The sequence below is a fragment of the Felis catus genome, chromosome A2 (assembly GCF_018350175.1).
Source record: "Felis catus isolate Fca126 chromosome A2, F.catus_Fca126_mat1.0, whole genome shotgun sequence".
Lineage (NCBI taxonomy): Eukaryota > Metazoa > Chordata > Mammalia > Carnivora > Felidae > Felis > Felis catus.
The window spans coordinates 113,193,573-113,219,187 of NC_058369.1; the positions used below are offsets into that span (position 1 = coordinate 113,193,573).

A 25,615-nucleotide genomic window follows, 5' to 3' on the forward strand; every position below is an offset into this window, starting at 1 on the left:
GAATATATGATAAAATATTACTTTAGCACTAAGTGTATAAAGCAAATCTTTCCCAAACTTCACTGTAGTATTACAGTAATGCTCTAAGAAAGAGGTCCTCAAATAAGACTGCATTTATGTCACAGGTCATTTTGGAGGCAAGAAATCTCTTAAGAATGGGCTTTGCTCTTCTTTTTCTGGTTCCTTTAGACATAGCAGTATTTGGCTAGTGAAAATTAAGAGAATTCTAAAGAATACAGAGGTAGCAGACAAAAGTAGCAACCACTAGTGAGGTTGAAATAGAGACCCAAAGAAGAGCCCTGATTCTTCCCCAGCCAAGGTTGAGATTCATGCCTCACTTCAAAGGGCACAGCTTTTGTTCACTGGATGGCAGAGAAGTTGATAAGATACCTCACTGGTGGGGTTTGCTGGAAATCTGTCCTGTGGCATGCCAGAATCCCTAGGTGCCAGGAGAAGCTACAGGGCACTGTTGGAACCAGGAACTGGACAGGTTGCCCTATGCAAGAGTCAAGTACAGCCCCATGTGTAGTAAGGTGCATGCGTTAGTGACCTGGCTGAATCACAGGCCAGTGCTATCTGGGTCCCATGGTTAGGCCTCTCCTGGCCAAGCCAAGAGCTGGACAAAGCACTTGGTGGCCAAACACAAGAGAAAACTGCACTCAATTAACTCTGAAAAAAACTGTGCAAGCAGAGTAGCAGAGAGAAAAACTCATCCTGCAGGAGTCTTCCCAGTAAGCCACCAGAAAGAAAAATTCCCCCCTGTAGTGTTTTTCCAGTACCCTCAACTGACACAGCTTGACATCTTACTATCTGATAAAGGAAAAATATTTATCAGGTAAAAGGGTGCATTTGGACCCAAAAGGTAATAAATCAGTAGCTAGGACAGAGGTGGTATTATTTTAAATAGGGGGAACAGCTAATATAAGGGCCTGGAGTTGGGGGTCACAGTGACTAAGGAGAAAGATGGGCAAAGAGTTGTGTGAGATACTCAGGGGCTGGATCAGGCAGCACCTTGTAGACCATAGTAAGATTTTGATCTTGTCTTTTAGATTCTTTTCTTACTCTGTCAGAAAGCCATCAGAGGTTTTTAACCAGTGGTCCATGACCCACAAGGAAAGTCTGGACGGAATTCAGAGGCAATTAACCTGAATTAGAAAAAATATCATAACTTTTTTTCCCGCCTACCCTTGATGAAAAATTAATTTAATTATGAATATGAACAACAAACTACAGTATTATGACCAGGGCCTATAACATCACCAATGAAAATCACAGAAATGTTGATATCTCATTACAGTTGTTATAGACATGTTAGAATATCTTTACACTCATCACTATTATATCTTGTTATTTAATATGCTAATAATGAAACACAACCATAACTGTATCACAACTTTAAATTTTTTGTTAAATATTTTGAATACTGTATTTCAATTTATTTGTTTTCTTTGAGACCCATGGGTTATTTAGCACATTGTTATAAATCCTTCTGGTAAGGATTCCTCAGATTTCATCAATCTTCCAGAGGAGTCCCTGACACAAAGCAGGTTAAGAACTGTTGCATGAGAGGGTCTTATTCAGAAAAGTGCATGAACCAGTCTGTTTGATTTGGCTGCTGTGTGGAGAATGGTGTTTGGGAACCATGGCAGGGAAGAGATGACAGTGGTTAAGCAATGGACCTGATGGACCTGATTAAAGCTGTCCAATTAGAAATAAATTATAGATAGAGAAGCAACTAGGACAGGATATTGAGAAGCAGGACCCAGCAAAATTTAAATTCAGGTAGAAAAGCAGTCGCCAACAAAGGAATCTAGAGAATGGCTAGAAAATAAAAAGAAAGCCAGGAGAATATGGTATCATAGAAGCCAACAAAGGAAAGTGTCACAAAAGAGGAAGAGATCATTTGTGTCAAATGCTATGAAAACCAGATGAAATTAGAGATTTCTGCTTTCAGCCAAGATAGGTTAACAGGAACCTGGTTTACCTTTCTGCTTGAAACACCTAAGAAACAGAACAAAATATGTGGAACAATTTTCTAGCATTGGACATCGTGATCCCTGAGGAAAAAGAAACAAATGAAATAAATCTTATCACTGATCCAGGTTACTGTCTGGATAGTTTCCAAGCCTCAGAGCTAGAAGGGGAAACCCATGCAGAGCCCAGGAAGCCAAACTAGGCAGCATCCTTAGAACAAAGAACTAAAAGAAGAGAGTTTCTCAGAGTTTCAGAGATCTTCATAGGTTCTCCACTGAGTCTTCATCTGGGTACTGATCAGCACATTAAGAAAACTGCCAACAGCAGAGGAAAGATGTGCCGGAAAGGAGGAAAGAGAACAGTCCTTTCACAAAGGCTTACAAAGGGTCAGGAGTAGTTCTTATTCTTTTAAGTTTTTATTTTAATTCCAGCTAGTTAACATACAGTGTTATATTCGTTTCAGATGGACAGTATAGTAATTCTACACTTCTGTACATCACCCAGTGCTCATCATGATAAGTGCACTACTGAATCCCCATCACTTGTTTAACCAACCCCCGCCTCTGGTACCACCAGTTTAAAAGTAGTTATTAGGGCACCAGGGTGGCTTCGTCGGTTAAGTGTCCAACTCTTGATTTCTGCTCAGGTCATGATCTCACAGTTTGTGAGTTTGAGCACTGACTGTGCACAGCCTGCTAGGGATTCTCTCTTGCTCTCTCTCTGCCCCTCTCCCACTCTCTCTCTCTCAAAATAAATAAATAAACTTAAAAAAAAAAAAGTAGTTCTTATTAAACCAGCTCAAGTGAGCAGTCTCTAAATTCATGGGTCATTGAGTTGGATATTAAGGAATGTATTTCCTCAGAGTTTGGGGGAAAAGGGGGAATAGTCCCATACTAAACACAGCTATGAGCCCAACTAACAAAGCTTAAAAGCAAACCTCAAAGGGATCAAACTATTTCCAAGTAATTTAAATGTGTTCCAGTACAAAGCTCCATAATAAATATTTAAGAATTCAAAAATACCAGGGCACCTGGCTGGCTCAGTCAGTAGAGCATGCAACTCTTGCTCTCGGTGTTGTAAGTTCAAGCCTCATGTTGGGTGCAGAGATTACTGAAAAAATAGAGTATTAAAAAAATGATAATTCAAACATACCCAAGAAGTAAAATTTATAGTATTTGTCATCCAATCAAAAATTACCAGGCAAGTAAAGAAGCAAGAAAATAGTTCCCAAAATGAAGTAACTCAATCAATAGAAATAAACCCAGAAATGACACACTTGGTAGAATAAGTAGGAACATTAAACAGTTACTGTATTTCATATGTTCCCAAAGGAAGAGTAAAAAACATTTGAACAATGAAAATTTTTTCCAAATTTGGTGAGAACTAAAAACTACAGATCCAAAAAGCTTATTAAATTCCAAATACAAGAAATATAGGGTACACTATGCCAAGGCACATCATAACCAAATTGCTTAAAACCTGCAATAAGGAGAAAAATTTTAAGGCAGCCAGAGAATATCAGCATAACATGTGGAAGGGGAAAAAATAAGAAAATCACAGACTTCTTATTAGACACAATGCAAGCCAGAAGACAATAGAGTAGTATCTTGAAAGTACTAAAAAGAAAAAAATCAAAATGCTACACAGAAAAATATTTTTCAAAAATAAGACAATGTACAGAATTTTTCAGGAAAAACAGGCTAAAGTAATTTATCACCACCAGACCTACAGTACTAGAAATGTTAAAAGAAGGTCTTCAAGCAGAAAGAAAGTGATACCACATGGAAATCTGAATCTACACAAAGGAATAAAAAATATTCAAAATAGTAATAAATGGACTAATATAATAATAGTAATGATTAACAATTTTTTTTAAGTAGTCTCCATGCCCAACATGAGACTTGAATTCATGACCCTGAGTTCAAGAGTCACATGCTTGGGGCACCTGGGCGGCTCAGTCGGTTAAGCGTCCAACTCTTGATTTCGGCTCAGGTCATAATCTCATGGTTTGTGAGACAGAGCCCTGCGTTGGCTCTGTGCAGACAGTGCAGACCTGCTTGGGATCCTCTCTCTCCTTCTCTCTCTGTCCCTCCCTCACTTGCATGCATGCACACGCACGCTGTCTCTCAAAATAAATAAAACTTAAAAAAAGGTCACATCCTTTACTGAATGAGCCAGCCAGGCACCCCAATAATACTTTTGTAAGTGTATTTCAAAAATAATTTACTTTTTTAAGAAAAAAATAACATTGCAGTATAGGGTTTATTACAGAAGTATAAGTAAAAATTTGTAAAAACAGTATCCAAAAGACTAGGAGGGAGAAATGGAAATATTCTATTTTAAGGCTCCTAAGTGGTATGGAATATTACTTGAAGATAGACTGTGATGTTAATAGTTGTCAAAGTATATTTCAAAGCAATAAAATATTACCAGGGATAAAGAGGGTTTTTTTTCATAATTATATTAAAGGATCAATATATAAAAGAACCAAAAAGAGAATAAAAATTTATAGTTTTACCAGAGATTTCAATACTTCTCTTAAATATTGACAAAACAAGTAGACTAAAATTCAGCAGGGGTATAGATGACTTTAACAGCACTCTCCACCAGCTTGAACTAATAGACATTTATGGAAGACTCCACCTATCAACAGAAGAATACACATTCTTCTCAAATGCGTCTGAAACATTTATCAAGACAGACCATATTCTAAGCCATAACACAGGTCTCAATATGTTTTTAAAAATTCAAGTAATGCAATATATATTACTTCACCAAAGTGGAATTATATCAGAAATCAAGAGCAGAGGGACACCTGGCTGGCTCAGTTGGTAGAGCATGCGACTCTTGATCTTGGAATTGTAGGTTCAGGCTTCACGTTGGATGTAGAGATTACTTAAAAGTAAAATCTAAAGAGAAGAGAGAAGGGAAGAGAGAAGAGAGAAGAGAGAAGAGAAGAGAAGAGAAGAGAAGAGAAGAGAAGAGAAGAGAAGAGAAGAGAAGAGAAGAGAAGAGAAGAGAAGAGAAGAGAAGAGAAGGGATCAAGCACAGAAGTGGACTGGAAATCTTGAAATATTTGGAAGCTAAGCAACTCACTTCTAAATAATGCATGGATCAAAGAAGAAATCAAAAGAGAAATTCCAAAGTATTTTGAGCTGAATGAAAATGATGCCAAACATAATTAAAATGTACCCTATAATCCAGCAATTGTACTACTGGGTATTTACCCAAGGAATACAAAAATACTAATTCAAAGGAATATATGCACCCCAATGTTTATAGCTGCATTGTCTACAATTGCCAATTTATGAAAACACTGCAATTGTACATTAGTAAATGAATACTACTATGAATACATACATATACATACAATGGAATATGACTCCTCTATAAAAAAGAATGCAATCTGCCTTTTGCAATGTCATGGATGGAGCTAGAGACTATTATGCCAAGTAAAATAAGTCAGAGAAAGACAAATTCCCGTATGATTTAAGAAACAAAACAAATGAGTAAAGGGGTGGGGGGGAAGGAAAGCAAGACAAAGAAAGGCAAACCAAAAAACAGACTCTTAACTATAGAGAACAAAGTGATGGTTACCAGACAGGAGATGGATGGGAGGTGGATTAAATAGGTGATGGAGATTAAGGCGTGCACTTGTCATGATGAGCACCAGATGATGTATGGAAGTGTTGAGTCACTATAATGTACACCTGAAACTAATATTACACTATATATTCACTAACTGAAATTTAAATAAAAACTTTTAAAAAATAAAAATAACTCCAGTTTAAAAAAATGTGAGATGAGGCTTAAAGTATTACTGAGAAAGAAATTTATACATAAAAAGAAAGATCTCAAATTAATAAACTTACGCCTTAAGAAACTAGAAGGAAGAAGGTAATTATAAAGAAAAAAGTTGGGGCACCTGGGTGGCTCAGTTGGCCAAGCATCCCATTCTTGATCTCAGCTCAGATCATGCTGTCATGGTCATGAGACTGAGCCCCAAGTCGGGCTCTGCTCTGAGCATAGAGTCTGTTTTGAATTTTCTCTCCCCCTCTTTCTGCCCCTCACCCCACTTGCATGTGCTCTCACTCTCTCTCTCTCTCAAAATAAATAAATTAACTTTTTTTTAAATAAGAAAAAAAAAATCAGTGAAATCCAAAACTGGTTATTTGAGAGCCTCAGTAAACTGAAAAACCACTGGACTGACTGAACAATTTAAGAAAGAAGATACAAATTACCAATATCAAGAATGAGCATGTTCTACCTATATTAAAAGAATAATAGGGGTGTCTGGGTGGCTCAGTCATTTAAGGATCTGACTCTTGATTTCAGCTCAGGTCATGATCTAAGGGTTGTGAGAGTTCCTCTCTGATCATGGAGCCTGCTTAAGATTCTCTCTTTCCCATGGAGCCTGGGTGGCTCAGTTGGTTAAGCGTCCAACTTCAGCTCAGGTCATGATCTCACAGTCTGTGAGTTCAAGCCCTGCATTGGGCTCTGTGCTGACAGCTCAGAGCCTGGACCCTGCTTCAGATTCTGCGTCTGCCCCTCCCCTGTTCACATCTCTGTCTCTCTCTCTCTTTCTCTCAAAAGTAAATAAACATAAAAAAAAATTAGAAAAAAAAGGAGAAAGATTCTCTTTCCCTCTCCTTCTGCCCCTCCCCAACTTACATGCATGCTCTCTCTCTCTCACATTCTCTCTCTCTCTCTCACATTCTCTCTCTCTCTCCCTCCTCTAAAGAATAAGATGATCTTATGAAAACATTTATGAAAATAAATCTTACAACTCAGATGAGATGGTCAAATTCTTTAAAAGACACAAACTACCAAAACCCGCTCAAAAATAAATTAATAACTTAATCTTATATCTATTAAAAAGAAATTAAATTTGTAGTGAAAACCTTTCCTTAAAGAAAACTTCAGGCCTAATTGTCTTAACTGGTGAATTCTACCAAATAGAAAATTGAAGAGACAAATATTCTATGAGACCAATCTTCTATGAGATTCTAAGAGATTCTCTCTTCTATGAGACCAATTCTATGAGACCAGTATTACTCTGGTATCAAAATTAGACAAAGATGTTACAAGAAAATAAGTTTATAGATAAATTTACTTCATGAACATAGATGGAAAACTTACTAACAAAATTTTAGGAAGTCTAATCAACAATGTATAAAAAGAATACTATATCATCACCAACTAGGATTTATCTAAGGAGTACAAGTATGGCCTAACATTAAGAAATTAATGTGATACTTCTTATTAAGAAAAAAATAATCATCTCAATCAATGTATAAAATTCAGTTGACAAAATGCACTGTCTATTCCTGATAACTCTCAGCAAACCAGGAATGAAAAGAAATTTTCTCAACCTGATAAAAGGCATAAACAACAAATCTATAGCTAACATCACTCTCAATAGTGAGGTAACTAAAATCAAGAACAAGGCAAGGATGTACACTCTCACCACTTCTATTCAACATTGTGCCACAAGTTCCAGCCTGTGCAATAAGGCCAGAAAATAAAAGGCATCCAAATAGGAAAGAAAGATAGAAAACTGTCTTTCTTCACAGACAACATGACTATCTATATAAATAATCCTATAGAATGCACCAAAAAGAAAGTACAAAAATCAAAAAATAGGAATTGAAATTTTAAAAATAATTTCATGTACAATATTGTCAAAAATATGAAATAGGGATAAATTTGATAAAAGATTATAAGATCCATGCACTGAAATATATAAAATATTACTAAGAAAAATGAAAGGAGACCTAAATAAGTTGAGGAATATACTGTGTACATAAATAAGAAGAGTCAATATCATTGAGGCATCTGTTCTCTCCAAATTGATCTATAGGTTCAAGGCAATACCAATCAATATTTCAGCAGGCTTTTTTGTAGAATTTGACAAACTGATTATAAATGAAAATTCAAAAGGATAAAATAATCAAAACAACTTTGAAAAAGAACAAAGTTGGAGAATTTGTACTACCTAATTCCAATTCTTAATATACAGCTATATTAAAATAGATCAATAGAGCGGAATAGAGTTAAGAAATAAACCCACACACAGATGGTTAATTGTATTTAGACAAAAGTACAGTAAAGGCAATTGAATAATTAATGTATGGTCTTTTCAAGAAATGATGCTATAGCTGTATCAACAATATACAAAATAATCATCTTCAATCCTTGTCTCAGATCACAGATTAAAATTAACTCAAAATGGATTACAGAATTTACTATAAAACCTAAAATTCAAAAACTTCCATAAGAAAATCCAGTAGGAAAACCTTAGCAAAGATTTCTTAGATGCAACACCAGAAGCACAATTCATAAAAGAGAAAAAAAAATATGATAAATTAGACTTCACCAAAATCAAGACCTTTGCTATTTGTAAAATGCTTTTAAGAGATGAAAAGATAGGCCATAATCTGAGAGAAAACATTTATAAGTCACATATCTAATAAAGGACTTGTGTCCAAAATATACAAAAACTCCCAAAGCACAATAATAAGAATACCAACAACCCAGTTGAAAAAATGGGCAAAAGGAGCATTTGGGTGGTTTAGTCAGTTGGGCGTCTGACTCTTGATTTCAGCTCTGGTCATGATCCCAGGGTCATAGGATCGATCCCTGCATCAGGCTCCACATTAAGGCTTCGTGCTGAGTGTGGAGCCTGCTTGAGATTCTCTCTCTCTCCCGCTGCCCATCTCCCCTGCTCACTTTTTCCCTCTCTGGCTCTTAAAAAAAAATAAAAAAGAGAAAAGAAAAAGAAAAATGGGCAAAATATTTGAATAGACATTTTACCAAAGAAGATGTGCATATGGCAAACAAGCACACAAAAAGATGCCAAACATCATTAGTAATTAGAGAAGTGCAAATTAAACTCATAATTGAGATATCATGACACACCATTACAATGGTGGAAACTAAAAAGACTGATTCTAGCAAGTGTTGGCAGTGATATGAAGCCAGAAGCATTCCATATTTTGCTAGTGGGAATACAAAATGGCAAACTCACTTTGGAAAACAGTTTGGCAATTTCTTAAAGAATTAAACATACATCTACTATCTGATCCAAGCATTCCTCTTCTAGGTATTTACCTGAAAGAAATTAAATCATGTGTCCACACAAAGTCTTGAATATGAATATTCATAGCAGTTTTACTTGTAATAGCCCAAAACTGGGAATGACCTAAATTCATATCAAGAGGTGACTGAATATATAAATTGTGGTATATTCATACAATGGAATACCATTCACCAATAAAAATAATGAAATGTTAATTTATTCAGTATTATGAATAAATCTCAAAGCAATTATGTTGAGCAAAAGAAGCCAGAGGAAAAAAGAATACATACTGTATGATTTCATTTATATAAAATTTTAGGAAATGAAAAATAATATGTAGTAACAGCATGTCCGTGATTATAGGAGAAGAGGGTTGGCAGCTGAGAGGTGTGGGAGAGGGGGATTACAAAAGGCTGTAGGAAACTTCTAGAAGTAGTGGATATGTTCATTATCTTGACTGTGGTAATGGTTTCATGGGTGTGTAGTTATATCTAAACTTACCAAGTTCTACATTTTAAACATATACAGCCTGTTATATGAAGACTATAATAACTCATTATAGCTCTAAAATACATGAAATTAGGGGTGCCTAGGTGGCTCCTTTGGTTGAGCATCCAACTCTTGATCTTGGCTCTGGTCATGATCTTACAGTTTGTGGATTTGAGCCCCATGTTGGGCTCTGTAGTGACAGTGCAGAACCTCCTTGGGCTTCTCTCTCTCCCTCTGTCTCTCTGCCTCTCTGTCTCTCTCTCTCTCTCTCTTTCTCTCTCTCTCTCTCTCTCTCTCTCTCTGTCTTAAGATAAATAAATGAACTTATAAAAAATAAAATAAAATGTATGAAATTTAAAATTCTTTAGGAAGGTTTGTTTAACTTTTTAAAGCCCTTCTGTATCTCTTTACAAAATGCCTATAATTTCATATATTTTTATATCAGATTCTCTTAAAACATGTAATAACCTATAACATATTTACATAACATAGAAACTCATGATCTTACTTTTATTTTGTCCTTATCTTTATTCTTTTCTATCTTTATAACATTATTTCAGTAACACTCATTTAACCTGTTATTGTATATTTTTCAAAAGGTAAAAGATACATTATTCTGTAGGAGTGAGATAGCCCTCCTACATTTATTGTCTCTAATTTACTGGTATTATGTTCTGGCACACACTAAGTCTTAGTTTCATTGCAAAATGAGGCAATTTTATAAAGAATTTGACAGAAAATCTGTGCTCAGTGCTTGACAGAGTTGGTATGCAACTTTTTAAATTTCTGTATATTCTGAGGCACCTGGGGGGCTCAGTTGGGTAAGCATCCAACTTCAGCTCAGGTCATGATCTCACAGTTTATAAGTTCAAGCCCCCCATCAGGCTCTGTGCTGATAGCTGGAGCCTAGAGCCTGCTTCAAATTCTGTGTCTTCCTCTCTTTCTGCCTTCCCCCCTGCTCACACTCTGTCTCTCTCTCTCAAAAATAAACATTAATTTTTTTTAATAAAAATTTTCAAAAAATAAAAAATGAAATACATTTCTGTATATTGGACAGTCACCTAACTGAAAAGTGAGGCTTTTTGTGATGATGATCTTCAGAAAACTTCAGAAAGGAAATAGATTATTCAGTAACCCAATATAATTGTGGTTTACCCATCCTAAAAATAGACCATAAATACCTTAGAACTTTAAAAGTTCTATTGTTCAAACAAAAGAGTTTACATTATAGTTTCGAGACTAAGATTAACACAAGAATTACAGACTATTTTATAATCATTCCCGAAGAATTCTCCTGTTATTAGGTTCACAAATGTCATTACTTCTAGAGTGAATGCCAAGAGACAATTTTAACATATGAAATGCCTAGGGACACCTGGGTGGCTCAGTCAGGTAATTGTCCAACTTCAGCTCAGGTCATGATCTCACGGTTCGTGAGTTCAAGTCCTGCATCGGGTTCTGCGCTGACAGCACAGCTTTAGATTCTCTATCTTCTTCTCTCTGCCCCTCCCCAATTTGTGCTCTCTCTCATTAGGTGTCTCAAAAATAAGTAAACATAAAAACATTTTTTTAATTAAAATAAAAAAGAAATGCCTAGTAGTTTGCTGTCTACTTTCCTATTCAAAATAATTACTCACTACAAAACCGTAAGATATTTATATTTCTGAAATAAATCCACTATGCATGCTGGACAAGAGTAAGGAGAAATCATTATCATATTATTTATCCTCTGATCATTGTGACCGCTACCTCTCCACTGGGAGGGCTGACAGAATGGTTACTTGCATTGTGCTTTCTCTGTATAAAACCTAGGATTTTGCATCATATAATCCTTCTTCTGTAATAATACTGAGTTAAGCTTAATTCTAAAAACAATCCAAGAAGATAGGAAATGATATCATCCCCCTTGGAAAGATGAGGAAACTGAGGCTTGGTAAGTTTAAGTGATATGCTCAGATATTGCAGCATTTTATTTACAAATGGGAACCCCAAAACAAGCTTTAAATTAAGATATTAGATAAATGTTTCTGTCAATAAGTCATGAAACTAGAAAACTTTCAAGCTTAAAATGCTAGCTAGTAAAATTCTTGCTTTCTGTCTTGCTTCATTTCTACCTAGATTTTTGTCTTATCTTAGGGTATAATATTCCATCTAGTTTAACAGGAATAAAGAAAATATGACTGTCATTTCTTCAGTGAGTCTTAGCTGTCAGAACTTGTGAGTTAATCTGTAATTTTTAAATGATAGTAACAGTGAAATACCAAAAGGATAAATTGCTCAGAGAGTCACTTTGGGATAAGATTCCTGTATGTGTTGAGGACATCAGGTAATATGGGTGGTGAAATTTTTCTAAGATATATTCTACTTTTACTCTTGTCTCCTAATTATATTTGATATTTTACATTATTGGTTCTGTTTAAGATTGGTTAACTTCTCTAGGTTCCATTACGCTCTCAAACTGAGGTTTTAACCAAAGTATTTTATTCATAGACAAGTCTTCCTGAAGTTTCTATGTTAAAAATTTTTAAATTAAACAAGTCTGAATGGCTTTCTGTGGTCCTGGGGACATTGGCTTCTATTCTAAATGGAGCTGTTCATCCAGTATTTTCCATCATCTTTGCAAAAATCATAACTGTAAGTAAAGCTAATTTGCTAATATTTTTAACAATTTTAAACAAAGTGTAGCCTGAGAGAGCAGACCTGATGTACTTTGACTCAGCAATGGGGAAATTGGGACTTGTGGTGGGTCACCCATAGTGTGGGATCCATGATAGGAAGGTTAACTAATGTTCTCAGGGGATAAGCCAGCCTCTATTGTGAAGTCTTGGCTGGGCCTTGTTGACTGGGCAATCAGTAAAGAAATTACTTTGTTTTCTAATTTTGACTCCACTGCCGTATCAGCATTCCAAAGCACTGAAGCAATAAAATAGACAAAGACGACTACTCTTCTTTCAACTAGTCCAAACAATGGCCATTTTTTATTACCAGTCAGCTCACAAGGGAGAGGAAATAACAAGAGCTTGGGATTGTGCTGAGGGACTCAGGAGAGTTGCTGGATTCAAGGACTGAGCCACGTTGTCTTCAGTCCCAGATTTGCACAGCTATGCTGTGTCAACATAGATGCCAATATATGTATAATTACTAATTATAGGAACAATTTCTAGGGACATGTATAAAGACCTCACACTGCAGGTTAATACCTTAAATAAAATAATATTAAGAAACCTAAGTTATTAGCAGTTAATAGAAATAGTAATTCAAACAAACTGGTAGTTTCTTTGAAAATATACTGTGATAATCTCATTGTCTGATCTCATATTTACATAGCCTAAGTGAGAAAATTGACAGCAAATCATTTTTTTTATCATATGTAATGAATGTAGTGAATAGAATAATGGTGCAGTTCTTTTCCCCAGGAAATGTATATATAATCTTTTTCTTATGTTGAAATCCAGTCAAAAATTCCTGATGGATAGACGTTTTAGTTTTTTCTCTTTCTTTTGTATTTTCTTCCAATAACCTGAATAAAAAAATATGTTTTTTCTCAGATGTTTGAAAATGATGATAAAACCACATTAAAGCATGATTCAGAGATTTATTCCATGATATTTGTCATTTTGGGTGTTATTTGCTTTGTCAGTTATTTCATTCAGGTAAGCTTTTAATGAATTAAACAAGTTTGAACATGAGTACTTTTTATGTCATCCTCTCTGAGTTGAAAATAACAACAAAATATAATAAAGTATAAATAAGTAAATATAGTAATTAACTGTTACAAAGAAATAGAAAAAAGAGTTAAGAATAAATAGACCTTTCTTTTGTTTTCCAGGGATTATTTTATGGCAGAGCAGGGGAAATTTTAACCATGAGATTAAGACATTTGGCATTTAAAGCCATGTTATATCAGGTCAGTGTTTCATTTATCTTATTTAAAATGTGTTCTTAAATATTCTTGTAGTTTTTCAAGTCAATTTCTTCACATAATCTTTCCTTTGATCCTTTGAAAGCGTGCTTTTTATGCTCCCATCAACACCTGACATTAGAATTCTTAGTTTATTTTTCTAATAGAAGCAAGTCCAAAATTGTTATGTTTGAAAATACAACTTACAGAAAACAATATTTAGAGTCCATTCCTTTTTCCTTGCGTTTATCTTGACAAATCTTTTTTTTTAATGGATAATGTAGTGTACTAGGATCAGACTGAAAGACCAAATGAAAACTGAAAAGAAGAATTAAGAGCTACAGTATATTGGGGAACATCTTTTAAAAGGAGGAGTTAATTCCTCTAGTTATCATCCATGTGCACTGCTTAAGTTTCCTCACTCCCCACTTCTGAAAGCAGTTAGTCTCTCTGTCCTCATCAGAAGAGTCCTGAATTCAGGTAGCAGTCCAGCTGGCGGCTTGGCCTGCCATATATAGATGATCAGTCATACCTGTGAAATAACTAAAAATAGGTAGATCAAGTAGTAATCTTGAGAAGTGAGTCTTAGTGGCAAATGGCAGGAATGTCTCAGATTGGCACTTCTAAAATTCTTTCAGGAGGCTGAGATGTATTGGGTTCCCTGAAAGCCGGTAATCATTTGGAGCCCTTCATCATACTTTCTGTCACCAGAGCTCCCTGTGCAAGAGCAAATAGCTTCCTGCCAAGTTCATTTCTTGTCAGAAATAGAATTACTGTCACACCAGCTGAGTTGTCAAAACCAGTTTTTACCTCTTGTGACTTTTAGCAGTAGCGCTCAGAGGACTGCCGCGTAACAAAATGCCCAGGCCTTTGTGCTCTTGGGAAACTACAAGATACAAAATTCAACCCCACTAGTGCAAGGTTTCCCATAACAACTTGATGCTCTGAAGAGGTTGATGCCTGACATTCTGGTCAAAGGCCTATCAGAGATAATTGGAGACTCTCCTTAAGCCAGAAAAAAATCTATTTGAGGGATTATAAAACCAGTGAATGCCTGCACAACTCACTCAAGCTAAACTTGTACTTTAATTTTTTTTTTTTACTTCTGAACATTTTATGTCTTTACCTCAAATCTTTGAAATAAGGTGGAATTTTAATTAGCTAATTAAAATTTCATACTTATTGACAGTTTCTGCTCATTTTTGTTTTTCTTTATGAGTTTATATGTTTCCATATTCAAGGAAATTTATTTTTAATTTCTAGGGATTTTCGACAGTGTTCTCTGAATGTCTGAATGTTTTGAACAAAAGAATATATAACTTAACCAAACATTACTTTGAACTGCCTTTCTAGAGATTCAGTGTGCTTTTGGTAGAAGAGTCTCAAGTCCAGCACCCAGTTTAATTAGTGGTTATTGTTAATCCAGTGTCTTGGTGGTTAATACTAGACATTAATCCTCTTCTTAATGTTAGTCATGTGAATAGCTGGATAGTAACACTCTAGGCTAAAGTAGCTTCTGCCCATAAGAAGCCCCCAGTTTTTAAGCCAAAAACTCTGGTCCTGCAAAAATACACACAAAGACACACACAGAAACTCTGCACTATTCATCAGATGTTATTATATTCCCCCATAAATTCAACTCAGCCCCTTCCAGCTGATTGTTTGTTTTCCCTCTGTATCCTTCAGCATTCTTTTTTGTTTCTTGTCTTTGCTTTCTTAAAATGGAGGGGGAACAATAGGATATTTGGCCTTTTCTTTATAAATATCTTCCCCATTTCAGTTTTGTCTATAGTAAGGGGTGCTCCCAATGTGCAGTTTAGCCTAACTCTTATTACCTTTGTTGTTGTCCTAAGGCTTTCTAAGGCTTAAAAAGCATGCTGAGACTTGTGTTGTTTTTATAACTAGTTTGGAACCTCATTTGAGGTAGAAGTATTTATGGAATCAGGTGTGGTCTTTTTATAGGTATAAAATCTGTATTTTATTTGATTAGTTGACATCCTTCCACTTGAAAAGAATGTTCTAAGTGTTGCTGACTTCAATGGTTGTAAATAATTCATTGTTCAAAGCTAAATTTATATTTCCTAATGATAAATATTGACCTGTAGATCTGTTGGGTTTGTGAACAGATACGTATTTTTGCCTGTTTCTCTTTACATTAGATTGGCTAGGGCTTCTTTGGGGGGTCTTTAAATCATGAGATGATAGAATTAATGGTAAGCACTAAGGGATCTCAAAAAGCTACTTCCAAAAGCTTTTGAGGTATTAAGTCCTGACACAGGAGAAACAGGTAATGAAACTCAACTGTAATGCTTCAGTTCAGTGGGAGATAGAACAGGATAGTTGAATAAAACCTCTGGCATTTGGTTGCATAGGTTCAAATCCTGGCCTTAGCACTTGCCAGCTATGTGGCCTTGGACAAGTTATTTAATCTCTCAGTACCTCGGTTTCCTCATTTATAAAATATGGATATTCATAGTATCTACCTCATACAGTTATGATGATTGATTGAGAAAATACATACCAAATGTGTAGGCATCATAGTGTTATTGTATTTTTTACTTCTGGCGTATTACTGACAGGGAAAAAAATGGATTTACTACTATCAAAAAACCTGATAGCCTTACTTACAATCATTTTACCATCAGAAAAAGAGAAAGCAAGCCAAATTTTATTTGACACCAGCTATGTTCCAGAAACTCTTAAATGTTTTAGCACATATGGCATATGCTGGAATACAGTGCCTAGAGTACACAATACTGACTTGTTGGAAAGTAATTTTGGACATTTTGCTGATTGAAGATCAGATAATGACTAAGACTAGTCACATATATATACTATACCTAGTGTGTTTATAGGAAGATACTCTAGAGTCAAGAATGTAATATTCCATAATAAATTATCTTTCTACATGTTTACTTTATATTGTATCTAAAAATTCTTTGTGTGTTCCATACCGTGTTTAAATAAAGAAATAATTAGAAAATGTAAAGTTTATCTTAATTTTTTTTAGTATAACAATAAAAAAAAAACAGGTAATGTCTTCCAGTTCAAGAATGCTATAGTTATTATCATTGCTGATGTATGTTCACAATATGTTAGGCTCATGAGTGGGGCTGTGTTTTCAAAGGGACAATTGGTAGTGCAGATTGTGATTTCTGTAGGATGCCCTCTTGGGCATCTTGGACCCTCAACTCTTTGGGACAGCTTCCCAATGCAAGGGCTTACAGAGTAGTGCTGTCATGCTGGGGTTGTGCCCACCCTTGCTCTTGTCATATTCCTCCATGGGAACTTTCTTCTCACATAACTGTATGATTAAGGCACAGCCTTCTATCTGTTATGCTTCTTTTTCCTTAGTTGCCTGAAACATGTAACCTGGGTGTCAGGGCTCTGGCTGAGCTGTAAGCCAACAATTCTTTGGCTTTTCACTTACTAAAAATAAGTCATTTTTCAGAGACAGGCTCCATATGATTTTAATCCACAAGAGATCTAAGTGGTTTGAGTAAGTGGGAGGAAACATTCAATAGCTAATAAAAGGAAATCAGAATGCCTCAGGTTGAGAACTGCTAAGAAGTGCTATCTCTATTTGCTGTTGAAAATGAAATTGGCTATAATGTTATGCTTTTATTGCTTGTATTTTTGACCTATCTCCTTCAGATTGCATGCTTCTTGGCCACAGGGGTTTTACATCAGCCTCTTTGCCTCCTTAGCCTCTCGCAATGCCCAGTGGTTATAGGATCTCAGGAGTAATATGAAGTAGCAGGGAAAATCTTGCCTAAGTGGGTCCTAAAGAGGAGATAGACTTTTTATCATTAATCAGTTTAGAGAGCTTTGGAAATATTTCTAAATCATGTTGTGCATTACCTTTTTAAGTAGTCTGCTCTTCACTGAAATTACAACTTACTTAGTGGTTCAAAATGACCATTTTTGATGTTGATTATTACACAGTACTGTAGCATTGGTAATGGTTCCAAGATATTGGGCTTACATTCTTCATTTTGTATCTAAGTATAGATCTTTGTGAAGTAAGAAACAAAAGTCATTTGATCCATACTATTTATAAGAATTAAATACCTGTGAGTGAGGGAGAAGGTAAATGCCTTCTGACTTAGAGCAGAATCATAAATCAGAGAACAATCTTTTTGATAACAATGTTTGTTTTGTTTTGTTTTGTCTTGTTTTTGATAACCATATATTAATTCTCCTTTTTCTCTAGGATATTTCCTGGTTTGATGATAAGGAAAACAGCACAGGAGCCTTGACAACAATATTAGCCATGGATATAGCACAAATCCAAGGAGTATGTACATTGTTTTTATTTTTAAATGGAGTGTGTATTCTGTGTGTATGTGTACACACATACATACCTGTACACACACATGTGTCAGTGCGTATTTGTGAGCTATACTAAGATTACCCACATCTTTAAGGGGACCAGGCTAGTCTCAAGACTAACTGGGAGCTCTCAATAAAGGAAAGAGGGAAACCTTTAAGTTCTGGATATTTTTAACAAAACAAAACAAAACAAAAAAAAGATTGCATTGAATCACTACATTGTATACCTAAAACTAATAATAACATTGCATGTCAACTATATATATTCATATAAAAAATAGGAAAAAAGGGGGAAAAAAAGATTTAGCAATTGTAATAGGATAACCAGAGGACTAAAGAAGATACTACAAATGAGTTAGAGAAAAGAGCTCTGAATTAAATAGTAACACTAGAAAAAGTAACAAAATGAAAACACACACACACAATTTAGAAGTTTTAATAAAAGAAGAAAGTGTAGTTTTTCCTTCTAAGGGTAGATTTGTATTACCAAATAATAGAACAAGTTGGTTACAATTAATATTCATGTGCATCCATAATGGTTTGCAAAACTAATGTTTTGATGTAGAAAGAGTTCAAGAAGAAAAGTGGCATCATCTTTTTTTTTTCTGAATTCTTTTTCATTATTTGGAAGACAATGCCCTAAATTTATTAGATAGAATTTAAATTTTAAAATAGGGGCGCCTGGGTGGCTCAGTCAGTTAATCACCTGGGTGGCTGAGGTCATGATCTCCTGGTTCATGGGTTCGAGCCCTGCATGGGGCCCTGTGTGACAGCGCAGAGCCTGGAGTCTGCTTCAGATTCTATGTCTCCCTCTCTCTCTGCCCCTCCCCTGCTCGTTCTCTGTCGTTCTCTGTCTCTCAAAAATAAATAAACATTAAAAAAATTTTAATTTTTTTAAATAAGGCTAAGGAATCAATTTTGCTCGCATAAGTGGAAAAAATCATGAATAATATTCATTTAATAAGTAAGGAGCGTAGCATTAATCTTACATAGCATAATAGAATGACAATTTCTATGTTTAGGAATTGTAGGGCTCACATATTAGGCAGAAATATCCCTATAATTCCAGTAGAATCCCCATTCCACAAAATTTGCCATTTTTTTTTTCTTTTTCTTTACTGTGCTCTTTTTTTCTTACTATCATTCAACATTTTTACAATCCCAGTGAAATTCTGCTAGCAGCCATATTTTATATATATTATATCATCTCTTTTAGCAAGTATTTGCTTCAGCCAAAAGAACAAATTAGAACTGAAAGACCAACATTACTTTCCTTACATTCATTAGTTGTTTTTAACAAATAGTGTTGTCTTTCATCGAGAAAAATTAATGAAAACATTTGTCAGCCTGATTGCTTACAAGCATCTGACTAATTCTGTTTGATCACTAGAAACTTTCTTGTTCCAATTTGTAAATGTTGGTCTCATAATAATTTCTGGGCAAGTAAGACCATTTGCATTGAATAAAAAGTAATAGCTAAAGAATAAATGATTGAATTACTGATGGCAGATTTTAAAGCTGTTGAATTTAGAAAGCAGAATAAGAAAAGAAGTTTTGTAAGAGTAAGTCTATGTCTACTACCATGTAATTAATTCACACAAACACTTGCTTTGCAATATAAAGGTAGGTTCATATCTAACTTGAATGGATACTCTTTCTGCAAAAGGAAGAATTATTTACCAATCCTGTTTATCTACTATGTATTTTCTCACAAACACACACTAGACTAGAGATGAATTAGGAAATAATTATTCGGGGTCATATTTCCTATTGTATCAATTTAAGGCATATTCCATTTCAGTTTCTTCATCATGTAATTTCAGTTAAATTTTATTTTATCATACATATTAGCATAAGTGTCCACAAACTAGCTCCTTAATAATAGTAAATATTATTTTGTAACCTTTACTAATGGCCAAAAATATATACACCCTTAGCCATTTTTAGAAACTCTGGTACTTTGAGAGTCATGAGAAAAACATGTTAGTAAAATAAAGTCATGGAACAACATGATTCCTGAAATAGTTTACTGAATACAACCAATTTAACTGATATTATTTCAGCCCAAGGTTATGGCTTATTGCCATACATCTGTCAACAGACTATTTTCTGTGTAACATATAGTGTTATTAAAGGTACAAAGCCATTTTAGATTCCTTGGGAATCTAGGTTCCACAAAATTACAAGGTATTATTTCTGTATATTTTAGCAACCCCTTTTCATCACCCAAAAGTGTTACCTCATTTTTGTCCACAAGAAAGTGTGTTATTCGTGCCACAATGTGCACTTGATATACCACTGACAGATACAATGTTAGTTCCAAGAATTCTTCTCATCAGAACTATAATTATATAGCCCCAAGAAATCATAAAAACTTCATTTATTAATTCCAAGAACCAGATGAATTGATTAGGTAGAACTAGAATATCATTCCCTGGACAGGGGTGACCTCATTTCCTGATTTAACTTTTTGACATAGGAAGTATATAAAAACAGTTTGATATTTTTTGTGATTCAAAAAATGTTAGCAATCATCAAAATGACTTTACCATAGTATAACATTGGCAAGTAATTGTTGTTTTGCCTTACCATTCTAGGTTGAATTCATTAAGAAACATTACCAAGTCTACAGCAAAAGTTAATATCCAAAGCCAGAGTGGTTAAAGGTAGTTCTTGTAAAGGAAAATTTCAGTCTCAACCCTGAACTCAAAATATTTCAGTGAAACCTTATCATTGCTAAACCCTCAATCTGTTGTGTGGTAAGACAAGTCAAGATATTCATCTTCCATATTTCACAAAAATAGAAATAAAAATAGTTAAATCTATAAGAGTAAATGAACTTCACCATTGACCATACTGGTTCAATAAAGTGTGATGTTATTTTCCACAAAATACCTGCTGATAAACAATACAGGAAATAAACTTAGGCTTTAAACATCTTACATTTTCACAGTTTGTAAATTTGTCCAACTAAGCTTTTTTTTCTACTCTATAAATCTTACCACCATCAGTTGTAATATATCTTAGTAGATTCCACTTCAGTTTATACTGACTTCATTTTTTCTTAACTTCTTTGAAAATATTATCACCTGTAGTTGCTCCACACAGACCATTAATAGTAACAAATCTTTTAGTCACTTCAAACTCAGCATTGGCTCCTGATTTACCAGTACCAGTACCAGTAACATATGTCAACTCATCAAGAGCCAGGGAAAACTATTCAAAAAAGCTACCTGGTTTTTTATTGCTGTTGGTGTTGCTGCAGTGTTGTCCACTTTTTGAGCAACTGTTCTTACCAAAAGGTTAGTCATCATCTGATAATAGGTTTAAGCTCACTAAACACATTTCTACCTCTGCTGCAATTAAACATGATTTAATTAACTCATTATCCATAACTGATTTTCTTTGCCTAACTAATGAATGAGTCACTCAGAAACTTACTTTGGTGTCAGCTTCATTTTCACTTTTCAGTTTTATGAAGAAATTCTACTGAAATCAGATATTCCACTTAAAATTTTCCAAATTTTCTGAATGTTGGTTTCTTGTGAATTAAGAATATAATGATGAGTGCTTCATCTGAAAATGTTGACCTATTTTATATATTTTAGTACTATGTAGTACTTTATAGCATAATAAAAACAACACTGTGATATCTGATCAGAAAAAGTAATCCACAGTCCATTATGCCTTAAAAGGACATTCAAAGTCTACTCTTCTCTTCCTTTCTTATTTTTAGATGATGTACATACAATGGTAATTTTTAAAACTCAGATAAAATGTCACAGTACAGCAATTCATGTGGCATTCAACATGCTGTCAAATTATAATTACATCACAGATTTGTAGCACACTGAGCAACAGTACAAAGTGAGGAGAGTGGCACATATGGTTTCTCTAGCAACTACTCAATTCCATCATTATAATTCTAAGATAGCCACTGACAATAGGTAAAGAAAGACCATGACTGTGCTCCAATAAAACTTTATGGACTCTGAAATTTGCCTTTGTAAAATTTTGATGTGGATCTTTTTTGTATGTTCCTTATCTCTTAACTTCTTGAATATATGTTATACCATGATAACTTTTAATATCATTATCTACTAAGTCTAACATTTGTGTCAGTTGTGGGTTAGTTTAATTGATTGATTTTTATGCCATCATGGGTCCTATTTTGCTGTTTTGCATATCTGGTAATTTTTTACAAGATGGCACACATTGTAAATATAACATTTTGGGGTGCTGGATATTTTTATATTTCTAGAAATATTCTTTTTTTTTCCTCTGGAATTCAGTTACCTGGAACAGTCTAATCCTTTTGGGTCTTATTTTAAGGTTTGTTAGGACAAGAGCCTACTGAGGTAAGACCTTTCTACATACTCTACCCAATGCCCTATGAGGACATGAGGTTTTCCAGTCTGACTGGTGTGACTGGAAACTATTCCCAGCCCTCACACATGCACTACTTAGCTGAATATTCAAGAAGGACCCTCTGCAGATACCCATATTTCTCTTTCTGTGTACCTCTCTCTTCTCTGGTGTTCTATACTGCAAACTCTAGCTTCCTTGAGATTCTCCATGCCCTAGATTCTCAGTTTTACCTACTCAATTTTGGGAGTCTGTTAGGCTCTGTCTTAGTTCACTTACCCTCCACTTTAGCCTGGAAGCTCTTTCAAGGGCCAAACTGGGGCAATCATAGGGTTCACCTTGTTTGTTTCCCATCTCTGCCTTTGTTTCAGATGGGAGGATAAATCTATTTCCTGTTACTCCATGTTAACCAGAAACAGAAATCCTATCATATGGAATTTTATTTCTACAATTGCATACTGAGTTTTCTGTCATTTATTTTCTTATGCTAGCCATCCCTCTTTGTACACTATCATTTTCTTACAAAAGTTGTATTTTCTACATTTAGCAAAATTCCATAGATATAGTAATAATCCATAAATAATTCTTATCTCAAGAATTATTTAATCATGACTTCCTGTTTTTAATTTCCAAGAAAAATTTGTATATTCATGCATGTTGCTAAAGAATCTATGGAAGCTTAACTAAATTTCCTCTGATTCCAGTCCTAAATTCTTTTCAGAGTTACATTATCCTCTAGGTCTTTAAGACTCTGTTCTATTTTCCTTCAGTTCTTGTAATATTTTTCAAGGCCAAATGTCTGTTTTTTCTGTTAATTCTTCCTGGAACAGGAAAACTAAATTCAGATTCTTCTTATTCTACCACCATCCCTAAAAGGCAGCTAGGTGGGAGGAGAGGAACATGTTAAGTGTATTCATTTGCTAGGGCTGCCATAACAAAAGTTACCACAGACTGGGTGGCTTACACAACAGTAATTTATTTCCTCACAGTTCTGATTGGAAGTCCAAGATCAAGGTGTCAGCAGGATTGGTTTCATTTTGAATCCTTTGTGCTTGACTTGTAGATAGCTATCTTCTTACTGTGTCCTCCTATAGTCCTTCCCATATGTGAGTACATACCTGCATTCAAATTTCCTTTTCTTTTTTTAAATTTTTTTAAAATTTTTATTTACTTTTGAGAGAAAGAGAGAGAGGGCGAGATAGAGTGTGAGCAGGAGAGAGGCAGAGAGAGAGGGAGACACAGAATCTGAAGCATATTCCAGGCTCTGATCTGTCAACACAGAGCCCAACATGAGGCTCGAACTCATGAACTGTGAGATCATGACCTGAGCTGAAGTTGGATACTTAACCAACTGCACTACCCAGGTGCCTCAAATTTCCTTTGTTTATAAGGACATCAGTCATACTGGGGTAGGGCTCACACTAGAGACTTTATTTGAACTTAACTTACTTTACCTCTTTAAAGACCTCATTTCCAGGGCACCTGGGTAGCTCAGTCAGTTAAGCATCTGATTTCTGCTCAGGTCATGATCTCACAGTGTGTTTGATGCAGGGTTTGAGACTGCATTGGGCTCTGTGCTGACACCACAAAGCCTGAAGCCTGATTCGCATTCTTGCACTCACTCTCTCTCTCTCTCTCTCTCTCTCTCTCTCTCTCTCTGCATCTCCCCCTACTTGTGAGCACTCTCTCTCTCTCTTTCTCTCTCAAAAATAAATAAATAAACGAAAAATAAAGATCTCAAATACAAATATAGCCACATTCTGAGAAACTTGGAGTCAGGACCTCAAAATGTAAATTTGGGATGGGGGGAAACAATCCATCCCATAACATACAACATCTCAACATCTTTTATCTCCGGCATCATCCTTCAACTGTCAAGAGACAGAGTGTAAATCAGTATTAAGTAGCATATGAAATTCATATTTCAGCCTCATAGGTCTTAGAGTTAATATATAACATGCTAAGACACTTAAAATACTTTATGTGTTGTCTTAGTTTTCATTATTTAATGGTTTGTTTGATGTTTGCAATTGTTACTTGTTTTTACATTTTTGGAGTTTTCTTTAATAGTTTATCAAGAAAAGGGGAAATAGCAGATTACCAAATACAGTCTTGAAGCTCAAGCCAGAAAAAAATTTTTTAGGAATAAGACAGAGCCTTTAGGGAGGTAGGGCTTTTTATTGTTGTTATTTGTAATGATGATACTAATTTGGGGGTACTTTAGTAAAAACTGATATAATCTTCTAGAGAAGAAATTTGACAATATCTATCAAGAATGTAAGAATGTATACCCTTTAACATATACCTCTAGTCTAGGTTTTCAACATTAGGAAATAAAAAATGAGCATAAAAATTATGCACAAAGGTGCTCATTACGTCTCTATTTTAGTAAAGTTGGAAGCAATCTAAATATTTTTTGAAGACTATTCAGTGACCCAGGAAAAAGCTTACAGTATAATGTAAAGGGATAAAAGCAGGATACAAAGCTACATATACACAATAATCCAATCTGAATATGTTTGTGTATTTGTTTGAAAGGATGTAAATTTTAACATAATCCAAACCTTTTCCAATGGTCATATTTTCATGATCATAACAAAATAAATCTTTTAAAATATGAATTGATATCTTTGTTGATTATACCTGTTTTTCTAGGTAAATGGGGTTCTCATTTTTTCATCCTAGCACTAAAGGAATTTAACATTTCAGTTTATTACTTATAATGTGTCCCACTGAAAGTTGATTCATAAGACATTTAGTTCTTGTAAAATAGTTATAAAGATATTTCTACTTATTTTGAGATTTTCTTTTAGAATTTCTTTAAGTTACCTTTTACCATGATGTTTCCAATTCCTTTTCTATCTTGATAATGCTGCTTTAGACTTTTTCTCAATGAAATCAAATTATAAAATGCTCAAAATGGAATACAAGATACAATATCCAAAGCATACCTCTTAATATATAGTATCAATCATTCAATTCAGCACTACTGTGGTATAGTGACCAAGAGTGCCAGCTCCTCCATCATCGTAGGAGAAAGGGGAATGTTGGGTTTTGGAGTCCACATATGGTGAGTTACGCTTCCTTGTGTGGTGGCAGCCTGGTGTGGGAAAGCCACGCCAGACCAGAATGAGAAGGGTATCCCTACAGGAGATAAATAGGGGCCATGATGTCAGATTGGTTATCTACAGAGAGCTTGATCACATAAATCTATTAAAGATGGGAGCCAGGTTTATCACTGTTGCAGATGGGGGTAACAAATATAAGAAGGCACAAAACTGAAAATAACTCTGTGGTGTTGGATTAGTATTGGCGATATTGATGTGAATTCATGGACTTCAAGATACATAAACAGAAAAATACAGATTTCAGTTTGTGCATACATCTGTACACACACACATACACACACACACACACACACACACACACACACACACACACACACACCAGTTCTGTCCACTGATACTCCATTAATA

At 34.9% G+C, this 25,615-nt stretch overlaps 1 protein-coding gene across 6 annotated transcripts in view; it reads left to right on the forward strand.

Annotated features, from left to right (window-relative positions):
• The window catches only part of ABCB5 (ATP binding cassette subfamily B member 5), a 138,447-nt gene that overhangs the window by 78,805 nt on the left and 34,027 nt on the right, over positions 1-25,615 (forward strand). For 5 of the 6 annotated variants that reach the window (XM_045052460.1, XM_023250426.2, XM_045052462.1 and 2 more), the window contains 4 exons: positions 12,032-12,175; positions 13,090-13,194; positions 13,371-13,448; positions 17,656-17,739. In XM_045052460.1, the coding sequence (XP_044908395.1) occupies positions 12,032-12,175; positions 13,090-13,194; positions 13,371-13,448; positions 17,656-17,739 (411 nt within the window). Of the gene's footprint in view, positions 1-12,031; positions 12,176-13,089; positions 13,195-13,370; positions 13,449-17,655; positions 17,740-20,371; positions 20,534-25,615 lie in introns of all 6 variants that reach the window. The other variant, XR_006594263.1, reaches the window with a different exon arrangement.